General features: G+C 35.6%; 1 protein-coding gene across 1 annotated transcript in view; it reads right to left on the bottom strand.

Annotated features, from left to right (window-relative positions):
- Nucleotides 1-1,068: 1,068 nt before the first annotated feature.
- The window catches only part of LOC100891850 (hyalin), a 31,876-nt gene continuing 21,778 nt past the window's right edge, over nucleotides 1,069-11,166 (bottom strand). Inside the window, exons 11-21 of the mRNA XM_030974721.1 lie at nucleotides 10,284-10,553; nucleotides 9,701-9,801; nucleotides 8,873-9,104; nucleotides 7,374-7,510; nucleotides 6,060-6,303; nucleotides 5,582-5,669; nucleotides 4,843-4,886; nucleotides 3,944-4,104; nucleotides 2,992-3,267; nucleotides 2,472-2,543; nucleotides 1,069-1,326 (exon numbers count right to left, since the gene is read on the bottom strand). Coding sequence (XP_030830581.1) covers nucleotides 1,282-1,326; nucleotides 2,472-2,543; nucleotides 2,992-3,267; nucleotides 3,944-4,104; nucleotides 4,843-4,886; nucleotides 5,582-5,669; nucleotides 6,060-6,303; nucleotides 7,374-7,510; nucleotides 8,873-9,104; nucleotides 9,701-9,801; nucleotides 10,284-10,553 — 1,670 coding nt within the window. The 3' untranslated portion in view covers nucleotides 1,069-1,281. The remainder of the gene's footprint in view (nucleotides 1,327-2,471; nucleotides 2,544-2,991; nucleotides 3,268-3,943; nucleotides 4,105-4,842; nucleotides 4,887-5,581; nucleotides 5,670-6,059; nucleotides 6,304-7,373; nucleotides 7,511-8,872; nucleotides 9,105-9,700; nucleotides 9,802-10,283; nucleotides 10,554-11,166) is intronic.

Genomic DNA, 11,166 nt, shown 5'->3' with positions numbered 1-11,166 from the left:
TGAAATGTTAAGAATTTTTTTTTCGAGTCTTGCACATCTTTTAAAACAATTTTTTTTGAAAATCAGACCTACTTTTACAAAGACACGTGACTTTTTGTCTGCGTGTTAGGCCGAAAATCACTCATTTTTGTGATGTGTGTACAAAGCATACGGAAATATCATTTTTCCAAAAAGATCAATTATTTGGTCTTGATTATGGTTTAGGTGTTTGTTTGTGGTTTAAATTCTTGAATTATAGTTCGAAATGACATAAAAGAACAAAAACAATAAAATACAAGAGTTAAAAAACAAAGAAATACATAAGAAATTATCGAAACAATAGATAACATAAGGAATAACCGGGGTCTTTCAAATGTTGTTGTTGTATTATTATTCTAAATAGTCTAAAGCATATATGAAGTGAAAACGAATGTTTAAATATGAAGAATATATGATTTATTGGTAAAAATTTGAATTTTATGACCTTAATTTTCGTAAATTACCTTAACTATGCAAATGAGTAAATTGTTAAAAAGAAAATTGAAATTATCATAGTATTTTATACACTTCACATGACATGCATGCACATTTTCGCAGCGATCGGCCATTTCACGGCCGAGATCTTAGGCCCCCCCCCCCCCGGCTGTCCAGTTTCAAAATAGCCCGAGCTATATAGAGTTAAAGCGTTGACCTTTTCGATGTAATTATTAGAAAAAATCCGAAATACCAAAAAGTAACTTTTAAAAATGTTATAATAATTGTAACGTTCATTCTTAAAGACCGTCAATACTACCGGGCCAGAAGGAATTAGACCACACAGCGAGGTCACTAACAGGTGGCTTTTTAATTAACTCAGCTCTCAACTAACAAAAGAAAAAGAGGATCATGGGGGATCAACAGGCACCGATTGGGGAAGTTTTCTATATAGAGGGAGCAAGTAGCTACACGTAGGACAGTGGGGCTTTAAGCCTCATTCATATAAGATGCAGTAAACTGCTGCAGTTAATTTTTTTTTATCTGTATTAGTGAAATATGCTTTAGATTCCTCTTATCTCTCGTAAAATTTAGCTCTGTGAATAGTGCATAGTAAAGGACCATTGTTTTGTGCGATTACCATTCATTTAGATGTTGTTTAAAAAAGTACTGCTGCTAATACAGTTTCAAATCTGACCACGTGTTTAATCTTAATAGAAAACAAAATTATCAAACACATTTTAACGATTTTTAGAAGGGAAGACAGTATTCCAAGGAGCAGTACAGCGGTGAGCCTTCCACACTGGGTCTCTTGATAATATGTCTATTCTAGTAGTTGAATTCTCGGAACAGTCGCTGTTTCGTATCTTCCATCTAGCAATAAAAGAGGGACAAAAACAAAATCAACTTTTGCATAATAGTTTTTTATGAAAGGATTAACATACAAAACGAACTCCGTAGAACGAAGATTTCATAGATCCAAGCCTACATAGAATATTTGCGGTATTGACTTTTCTTATCCGTAATGTATGATGTCACAATACGATTTTAGACAGTAGACTATACATCTACATTTACTTTTTTTCTGGGCACCTGAATTCCCCTTGACAGCCTTTACATACATATGCCTTAATAAATAGACGTTAATCTACATTTGTCACTCTCCACCCAGGTGTTAAATTGGTAGGATGGGTAAGATGCGAAAGTTAATGTGGTTGGATGAGCAAATGGCGATCGTGAAATGGCGACTGGCCGGAATGCTCCCCAGGGAGAATGGAATGTGCATACATTGTGTGCGGGTATGCCTGAATCTCAAAACCGGGGTAATAATATGTATTACGCCAAGAAACAAAGTATTAGGCGCATTATAAATGTGAGTTATTATTATTATTTTACTTAATTGACATTTAAATTTCTGACCATATTTGATCATGTTTCTATTGGTAGACCTTTTTGCAAATACCTTTAAAAAAAATTATTATTAAAACAATTTCTAAGCTGACCTTTTTTAAAGTACATGTTGGAGGGTTAAAAATCACACTAACCGAAGAGTTATTTTACACAATCATGCTATTACTTTTGTTTGGTAAAGGATATTGAAATGCACTTACTAAGCATAACACGCTTCGTTTCGTAATATCCTGTAGAAGTAGTTGATTAAAAAGACATATTTTTGAGGCATTTATTGAATATAAAACATGACCTTTTACAATATATTCCTGTATAGGAGTAGGTGTACAAGTATGTACAAGTTGGAAATGACTGTACATCTTTGTTCTTGTGGCTGACTAATGTGGATTTCACCTTGATTTTAAAACTATTGATGAAATGGCGCGATATAAAGACAAATTCTATATGTTGAGGGAAAACCTCATTATTAGTGTCATTTCTCAGTCACTTCAGAAGTTTGAAAGCAATGTAAGCGCGGCATTGAGTGTCTTTGCATGGTGCAAAGCTTATGGACCTGCGCAGCTTCTTTATAACCCTTGGACATATACAAGTAAAGGCTTCAGACATACCCTCTCTGGCACATAGTCTCGCTGGTAGTGACGTCCCTCATGATCTCGATGTCGACCTCGTGTAAGACGATCCTGTGTGTTGGTGAAGAAAAAAATTAAGATATATCTAATTGAGAAAGTTGTTTATTATTAAAACTTTTCACAAGTGAAAAATAAGCCTAAAGCTACTATTTCTTTTAGAAGGAAAACTGAAGATTTCTACAGTACACATACAAAATAAAGATTACTGTGAATGAACAAGACTTCACATTTTGTTTAGTTTTACGATCACATTTTAAAGTCCATTTTCAGTGTGTAGAAGCATGTCATAACACAATGTACAAATGTACATCGGCTCTACCCTCTTCTCTTTGATTTGCATCAAATTATCCATAACGGATACTTTCATAATATCGATAGTAATAATTACTATGTGGTTCTATTGATGTTTGGTGAATTATTGTACAGGGTTAACATGTTCTTTATAGGGCCTTTATGTCTAAACTCAGGTAAAGATTGGATTCGTTTTATTGAGTCTCACCGGAAGCACGTCCCGGAAGCGATTCCTCCTGGAGCGTTCTCGTCGTTGAGGTGCAGGAACAGCATCCTCATACTCGTGATGAAATTTGGGACCATTTGTGACAGGACGAGGGATTTGAAGGGATGGCGCGGGTTCGATGGCCAACGGAAGAGGGGCTGGGGCACGGTAGTCCTCTCTCTCGTGATGGAAATAAGGACCTTCGAGCCCCTCTTCCATCTCAGTGATGATCGGGCCACGTCGATCCATGATGGGGGGTCGACGATAATAGTAGTCGTCCTAAATGGAAATGAATGTGCTTTTGTGATTATTTTGTTATCATTTAAATGTTACTGTATTTTACAAAAGTTTAGACAAATGTACATATATATATGTAGTTCTGAATTAATGAAGAAATGGGGCGGGGGGAGGGGGATGGCCTGGAAGTTAGGGAAGGGGCTACGGCTACATGACTAATTCCCTAAGTATTGTACACATGGAAAACACAGTGTAACTAGTATAACTATCATGTCTTGAAGTAAGCTGGTCATATCATTTGATGGGCAAGTAAAAGAGTTAAAATAACCATTTATCATCATTATTATCATTAACAAAATCACTTTTAGTATCATTCGTATTATTATTATTATCATAATCATAATTGTTATTAATTACATGTATAATTGTCACCATTGTCATTATTTTCATCATTATCATCATCATTATCAAAATCAATATTGTACTTATTACTTCAATTATTATTGTAATTAATATTGTTATTTTCATCATCATTATCAATATCAAATATATTATTATTACTACTACTACCACCACCACTACTACTACTACTATTACTACTACTACTTCTACAACTAATGTAACTAACATGTTAATATTACCATTACTTTTTCCATTACTATTACCTTTACCATTTCCATTACTATTGCTACTACTACTACTACTACTGAATACTTACTCTTGGCATGAGCATGAGCGGAGCTGGTTTCTGACCATACACAGGATCCTGGTACCTTCTTGTTCCACAAAAGTAAAGACAGCAGCAGATGAAGAGTAAGAGAAGGAAGAAAGTGGCCACGCCCACTGCGATTCCTATGATCGCCCCTGTGCTCAGATTAACTTCAAATGGAAAGAAAAGATGACAAAAATTAATCAATTTCATAGTCGAATTAGAGATTCTAAATGTTTGTATTCATTAAAATGTGAAATTACTTGTATTGTGATGATCTTGCTAATACAATTTCCTTTATAGGATATTGAATGAGGCAAGCTTGAAACAATATTCAAAAACCTTTATATAAAGCTTGTACCATATTCCCTTTCATTAAGCCTTAAGTCATGCATAATACTTTAAACGGGGAGGGGTGGGGTATTTTTGCAAATTTCGCGAATCACCCAATGATCGCAAATGTAACAACACAACAAAATATTTCCATTAAATTACATGTCGCAGGTTAAAATTCACTGCAATAACTCCTGTTGCATGTCACACATGAAGTCTATACACTTAACAATGAGCCATCACCGGGTCATGTGGCGTAGTTTGAGACCACAATGATCGTCATGGGGCACTTCAACAGATTATGTTTTATTCATTTCTCCCAAAATAATTCTGATATTATGATGATTATAATACTTAGTAACGATCCACGGAAATAGATTGATAATATTGAAAAGCATATCATTGGTTGTGGTTGCAGGTTGTGGCTTTACATAAATCTAATAACTCACACATTTGTCCTTGAACCCTTAATCTGCAAATATCTTTACGCAAAACATTGGCTAATACAGTATTACATGATTATTCAGGAAAGTTATAGGTAAGTTTAAAGAGTTTATTTTGTAATGAGAACTTACTGCCTGTATTTTCACAATTATCTCCTGATCTACCAGAAGGACAGCTGCATCAAAATGAAACACAGAATTTAAAAAAATATTTGTATTATTATCCATGTTGAACAATATTGCACTCGAAAAAAGAAAGAAAGGAAAAAAAATACATTGACATGAAGCAACCAAATCAGGCGCAATAAAATGAGCACAAATGAAGTTAGTTTTAAACTGTGGATCTATATAGCCACATATGCATCAGTATGTAAAAGAGCAATTGTTGCTCGCAGCTACATTTTCTATACTGCCCCCAATACATTTCGTCTTGGCATTCACTTAAAGCAAAGTTCTATCACGTTTTCATTTCTTACGAATGCTTACCAGATCTGCAAAAATGGCTGTATTCTTGGAACGCAAAAAGTAATTTAAATAACATTTCATACATTTTTAAAATTTCTTTGCTATTGTTGACGGAATAGATTTGTTTCCATACAGGGGATTAATGAAAACATATTTAGGGTGCATTTATGTCTTGAAAAAATAATTTGAATTATTTTGTTAGTACAGAGCAAATGGGAAGGGAGCTTGTAAGATACACCACAGTGTTGCCAATTTTCGATTGATTGACTGCAACAATTTAACAATTCAAACTTTTTTTGTATTATTTTGACTTTTCCTAAACTGGCTTCTATCAAAACCAACTTAATGTACGGGTGGATTCCCCCTTTAAACGCACACAAAACTGTTATGGGTTTAACAATTATACCTGCATTCGTAGTAATAGACTTCAATATGATTCAAGACAGTACATGTTCCTCCATTAGATAAACACTCAAATGAAGAAGGGCAAACCTCTGAGGGGAAAAAGAAGAGAAGGAGAGTGATTACAGTTTACATTGATTACAAGAGAAATGAGACAGTTCATTAGCGATTGATTACGAAATATGGAGAACTGTAGAGAAGTGGAGAGAGATACACTAATTAAGATATACCAGGTTATAGAGGAGAAATAATATCACACATTTTACATTTTTGGGTAGAGAGAGAGGTGAAAAAGCATGTAAATTTTTAAATACACGACAAATAGTAAATATAGTAGATGTACAAAAAACAAAAGATACAAAGATATTCTGCTCTCTCGATATTTAAATCGACCAGGCTATACAGAAAATGAGAATACCCTCATGGACCTTTCAGTATATATAATATTAAAGGGACATAGTAGTCAACCACTATCATCTAACCTATGATTGGAAGTACATTGGGTGGTGAAAGGGTTACAAGGAAAAGCTCTGATGACACTCCACCCGGCATCCACTCCAGGGAAGACCCATCAACGGCATTGGCAAAGAAAGTATCAGCCTGTTGGGTGGTTGCCGTTGAATCATCACTTAGTGTTACTGTGAAGGGTACAACGACGCTGCCGGACTTAAACCGAAGTGACTTCACCATCCTGAAGTTCCCCAAGCCCCTAAAGGTTGACCACAGCTATGAAAAGAATTGTGAACACACAGACATGATTACAAAACAAATTCATGAAAGGACCAAAATCTACTATTTCACTTAAACCTGACCCTCGGTCGAAAATCGTGTTTTACAAGAGGAAAACTTAGACCTCACACTAACTTCCTTTGTCAAACCTGATTTTGAACAATAGCCTAAACCCAGCGTCGGGTTTGGATTGTAGTAGAAAACGGGCATACGTCTGTAACTTATTTGAACCCTTCGATTCAAATAACATCTTCCTGTTCAAGGATAGACCTAACACAAGGCCAGTTAAGATGATCTGTCAAATGCAACTCAACAATGTCCACATCAGCCTAATTCTTCAGTGTGATTACAACGAAAATTACGACAAAGTAAAAAGAAACTGTAGATTCTGAAACATAAATATTTGAATAACACTATGCTACAATCAAATTATTACACATTATAAAATAAATTAATTTAAGATAAAGTTTACAACATTTCATAATTATTTTAGTGAACCTCAAAATGATTAGGGTAGATATGTATATAAATAATGGTTTAAGAATAATAAAATGTTCTTAAATATGTTTTAAAATGTTTTCAATAGAAAAGATATATGCTTTTTACCATTATCCTTTCAAAATATATGTTGTTTCTAGTCAACTCTCCAGTATATGTACACATACAGTGCTTTAACACTGGGTGCTGTTTATTTTTTTTGATTATTTTATTTGTTATTTTTCTTCTGGTAGAGTCAGGCCTTATTTTTATATCTAGCTGATCTGTTGTGTCATGTAACGTTGCCCTTTTCTCAGGTAAGTGTATATTTCCACACTATTACATTGCGTGCTCCACAGGTTTCATGAGAAATGTTTACCTATTTTTGTCCCCAACAGATTTGATAGTGATACATAACATCATTTGAGCAGCAGCAAACCAACTTGATTGGCCTTTTTGGGACTCTCCTTACAAGCACTGCTGGTGTGATCAGCTTTCCACACGACCTTGTTGATACCTGAATGGCTGTTGTTTGCGATTGTACAGTATAATATTAAAATAATTTAAAACTTATTGAAGGTAGAACTTACGTTTACATGAATTCTTGCTTCCAAAGCAAGATATTGAGTACTTGTTGGATCTCCGCAACATGTAGCAAAGTCCACCTCAGTTGTTGGTGAAGATACAATTCGCCTCAGGGTAATCTGGCCGCGGAATTCCCTTACACCTAAAACAAATCATGAAGTAAAATGAAATGACGTCACTCAACAAGCCTATAAGGCGTGTTCACATTCAGGGTGCTGCAGTGAATTGTTTTTTTTAAAGAGCTTATACATATAGTGCTTATATCTTTAAAATAATTCATAATTAGCTCATATTTCTTCGGATTTCATTCAAACTTTTACCAGTCTACTTCTCTGATTTTGAGGTACTCTCTGAGACGTTTGCTTTCAAGGTTGTAACTTCCCTTTAACAGTCCCATGATTACTGCATGGTTTATGGAAATCTACCCTAATTCGAGAACTTGAAGCAGATCATCAACGCAACTTAGAAAGGGGATATCAGTCAGACACTGGCAATTTTAATTTTGATCCAGCCTCGATTATAAAATGTTGATGTACTGAATCTCAATTCATCTTTGAAAATGATAAAAACTCTTTTGTTTACATAGATCAAAAACTGCCTCTACCCCCTAAAACCCTGTGGAATACCTTAAGTAAACAAGTAACACATGTGTGTACCTTCTTCCCTTTTTTTTCGGTGAAGACCATACTTTTTTGTGTGCTTGTCAGCACAATTCAGGAATGCTGCGCCCCCTCTTTTGCAAAAAAATCCTGGATCCTACCCTATGTGCACGGCCTTCCACTTGTCCTAAGAAAAGCGTAATACACTTTTAAGTATTTTTAAACATTGAAACCCACATATTTAAAAAGCGATTACCCTTCTAATAAGACAGTTGAGCGTCAGTCGAATCCCCATAATGCATAAGTAGTTAGAAGAGCATTTAATGTGTGCTAGAGGAAGTTCGAATATCACCTAATTTCACTTTCGAATTACCATGTGGCAAAAGAACCTAAAAACGCTCTCTTCCCCAATTACTTAAACTTAGGGATTCCTGCAGTTAAAAGGAAACAAGCGACCACATTAAAAGAAAATATCTTCTACCTTATGATACTCGCTTGGTTTATTGGTTTGATAGTTATTTGAATTGTTTATGTCATTCCAGTAGTACAATGAGCATTTACCATCGCATTATAAAAGACCCCATAATACCTGTAAGTAAACTTTATGCGACAGGCCAATCATCTTGAAGGCTTATCCAAGTATTGAGTAATTGAGGATAGATGATACATTATCAGGTATACAAGGTGGAGGGGTGGGGGTGTGTTGGGGGAGGGGGTATACAGCTCCCCTATCTCTGCTTACTTTGTAATTGCCTATATTCAAACAACCAGCTTCTTATTTAGGTAGCAAAGCAACCTCTGCAAATATTTTTGCATTTTCCTTTAAATACTTTAATGATAAATAACATGAAAAAGCTATAATAGTAAATGTACCTACATAAATTTAAATACAGAAATAAACTTACCTAAATCGAATGACTCAGGTACAATCGTATTGGTGGTGGCAAAATTAAGATTGTCAGTAAGAGCCGAGTAAAATGCTTGCTTAATTTCTTCTTCATTGTAGTACGACGGATTACTAAAATGAAGACGGAACTGGATCTTGAAGTTACTGGACGTATCGAAACTTGAAGCAAGGATTTCTATTCCCACAAAATTTGGAGCTAAGCTAGAGGAGATTCTAAAGAGATCGTCGAGCTGCAGGGAAAGAGATTGAAGAAATGGTTTTAGATGTTTGGATCAACGAAAATGAACTACTCGTACTTCTGAAAGGTCAGTGAATACTCTCTTCTTCCGAATATTTCTTTTTCATTATTTCCTTCTGTCGTTTCAATAATGTGTCTAATTTTTTGTCTATATCTGTTCCCATTTCTCTATCACAACATGTCACAGAGCTTTTTCCAATCTATGCTAGTGCTTTTGATAACTTTTTGTCACTCTATAAAACTTTCGTCCTCTTAGACATATTGCATTCAAATTCATCCCTCTCATCTCGATGATTATTTGATCATGCTACATAGTGTGTATCATTCTATACATTCTCACATGTTTTAAATGATTGTTTAATTCAAACTAATTCTTCTGATAATTATCTGTCACTCTTAAATTGTCATCCTTTTAAAAAATGTATTCCATTCATGAATTATGGTAAAAGAATTTGTTTAATTGTTTCCTGTATATTCCTCTCTCCTAAGTAACGACTACCTTACCATGCTCTCCCAGTCATTACCCTCTAATTCCTATCACATCTTATGATCTTGAAATAAATATAACGATATAAATCTTCAGCTTACGTCGTCCCGCAGGCTTTGTAGACGAGCTATCGTAGGGCTGAATTGGCCATTGATTCCACGCACGATGTCAAGCAGGAGTTCACCATCCAGTTCAATGGTATCTGTGAAACAGAAATAAAGAGATTTATACATCTGTTCACAGAATTTCCAATATCAAAAGAAGAATGAACTTGACAACACTGTGTGTAATTGTGTTTAGCCATTGCCATTGAACTGCCTTAACTCTGTATGACTAGTTAATTCACAATCATAATGAAAACTTGAGATCAATACATGTGGCTCGAATATAGGTTAACCCTGACAAATGATTGGGGGAGGGGGAATCAAGCATCTCTCCTACCCGACAATTTTTGCGATTACTGGTACTTAGACAAGCGTAAAATTCTTTTCCGCTTCCATGACATTTTGTCCTAAATCTGAGCATAGGGGGGGGGGGGGGAAGGAATCAAGCCCCTAGACTTTTGAAAATGTACTATCATTACCATACTATTATCATCTTTATCATACTAACATTATCATAATTAATGTTATTATCATATTGACCCTAATTATTTTAATGACAAAAGATAAAGAAAGTGAGTACCTGTCTGAACTATGACATTGACAGTGAATGAGCAGGTGGAGGCAGTGTTTCCTTGGGCATCCATTGCCATGTATTCAATGAGATGTTCGCCAGGAGCAAATTGTGATCCTGGTGGACTACTGCCGGGTGATGGCATTGCTGTGACGGTACCCTGTATGGAGTTGTCCATGAACGTTGGTTCCGTCCACGAGACTCTGACCGAAGGCTGTGAGCCGAGAATGAATACACTGAACGAATCGGGGCAGGCAACAAATCCTGGGGCCTCAGTATCTGAAAGAGAAAAATATATAGAGTGAGAGATAACAAGAGAAATAGAGGGAGATCGAGAGAGAACGATAAAGAGCGAGAGAGAGAGAGAGAGAGAAAGGGGGGGGGCGATGTCACACAGTGCAACCTATAGATCTACCAATACATAAAGATCATCTATCCAACAAGCACAATATTTTGTTTTCTTTGAACAGTGTTCGACAAACCCATACTTAAAGACCAGCTACTGTACGGAAAGCCCACTATTCGTATCTCCAAGAGAGATGGCAGTATCTACATGCTTTACTCTCAATCATTTGATTAGATCTTTACATATTGAGCATGCCATATACACACTCGGTCACACACCCTTTTGTAAATCTGAGCAGGGTGTTTGAAAACTGAAATCAAAGGTCAGCATCGTTATACGACCGACCATGCAGCCAGCAACAATCGTTATCCAAACAATTACTCATGTGTTTCAGGTCATTGTTTGATTATTAAATTCTATTTCATCGGAATACAGTGTAGAAAAGGAGAACCTGTGTCTATACTTAAGTACTAGAAACAGACATGCAGTCATTCTTTATTGGAACACATTAAATTCTTGGGCAGGATTCTTCATCCATGACAAGTA

The sequence above is a fragment of the Strongylocentrotus purpuratus genome, unplaced genomic scaffold (assembly GCF_000002235.5).
Source record: "Strongylocentrotus purpuratus isolate Spur 01 unplaced genomic scaffold, Spur_5.0 spur5_scaffold_7, whole genome shotgun sequence".
NCBI lineage: Eukaryota > Metazoa > Echinodermata > Echinoidea > Camarodonta > Strongylocentrotidae > Strongylocentrotus > Strongylocentrotus purpuratus.
Note: the sequence above shows the minus strand (reverse complement) of the source record. Positions and strands in the feature narration are given on the sequence as shown.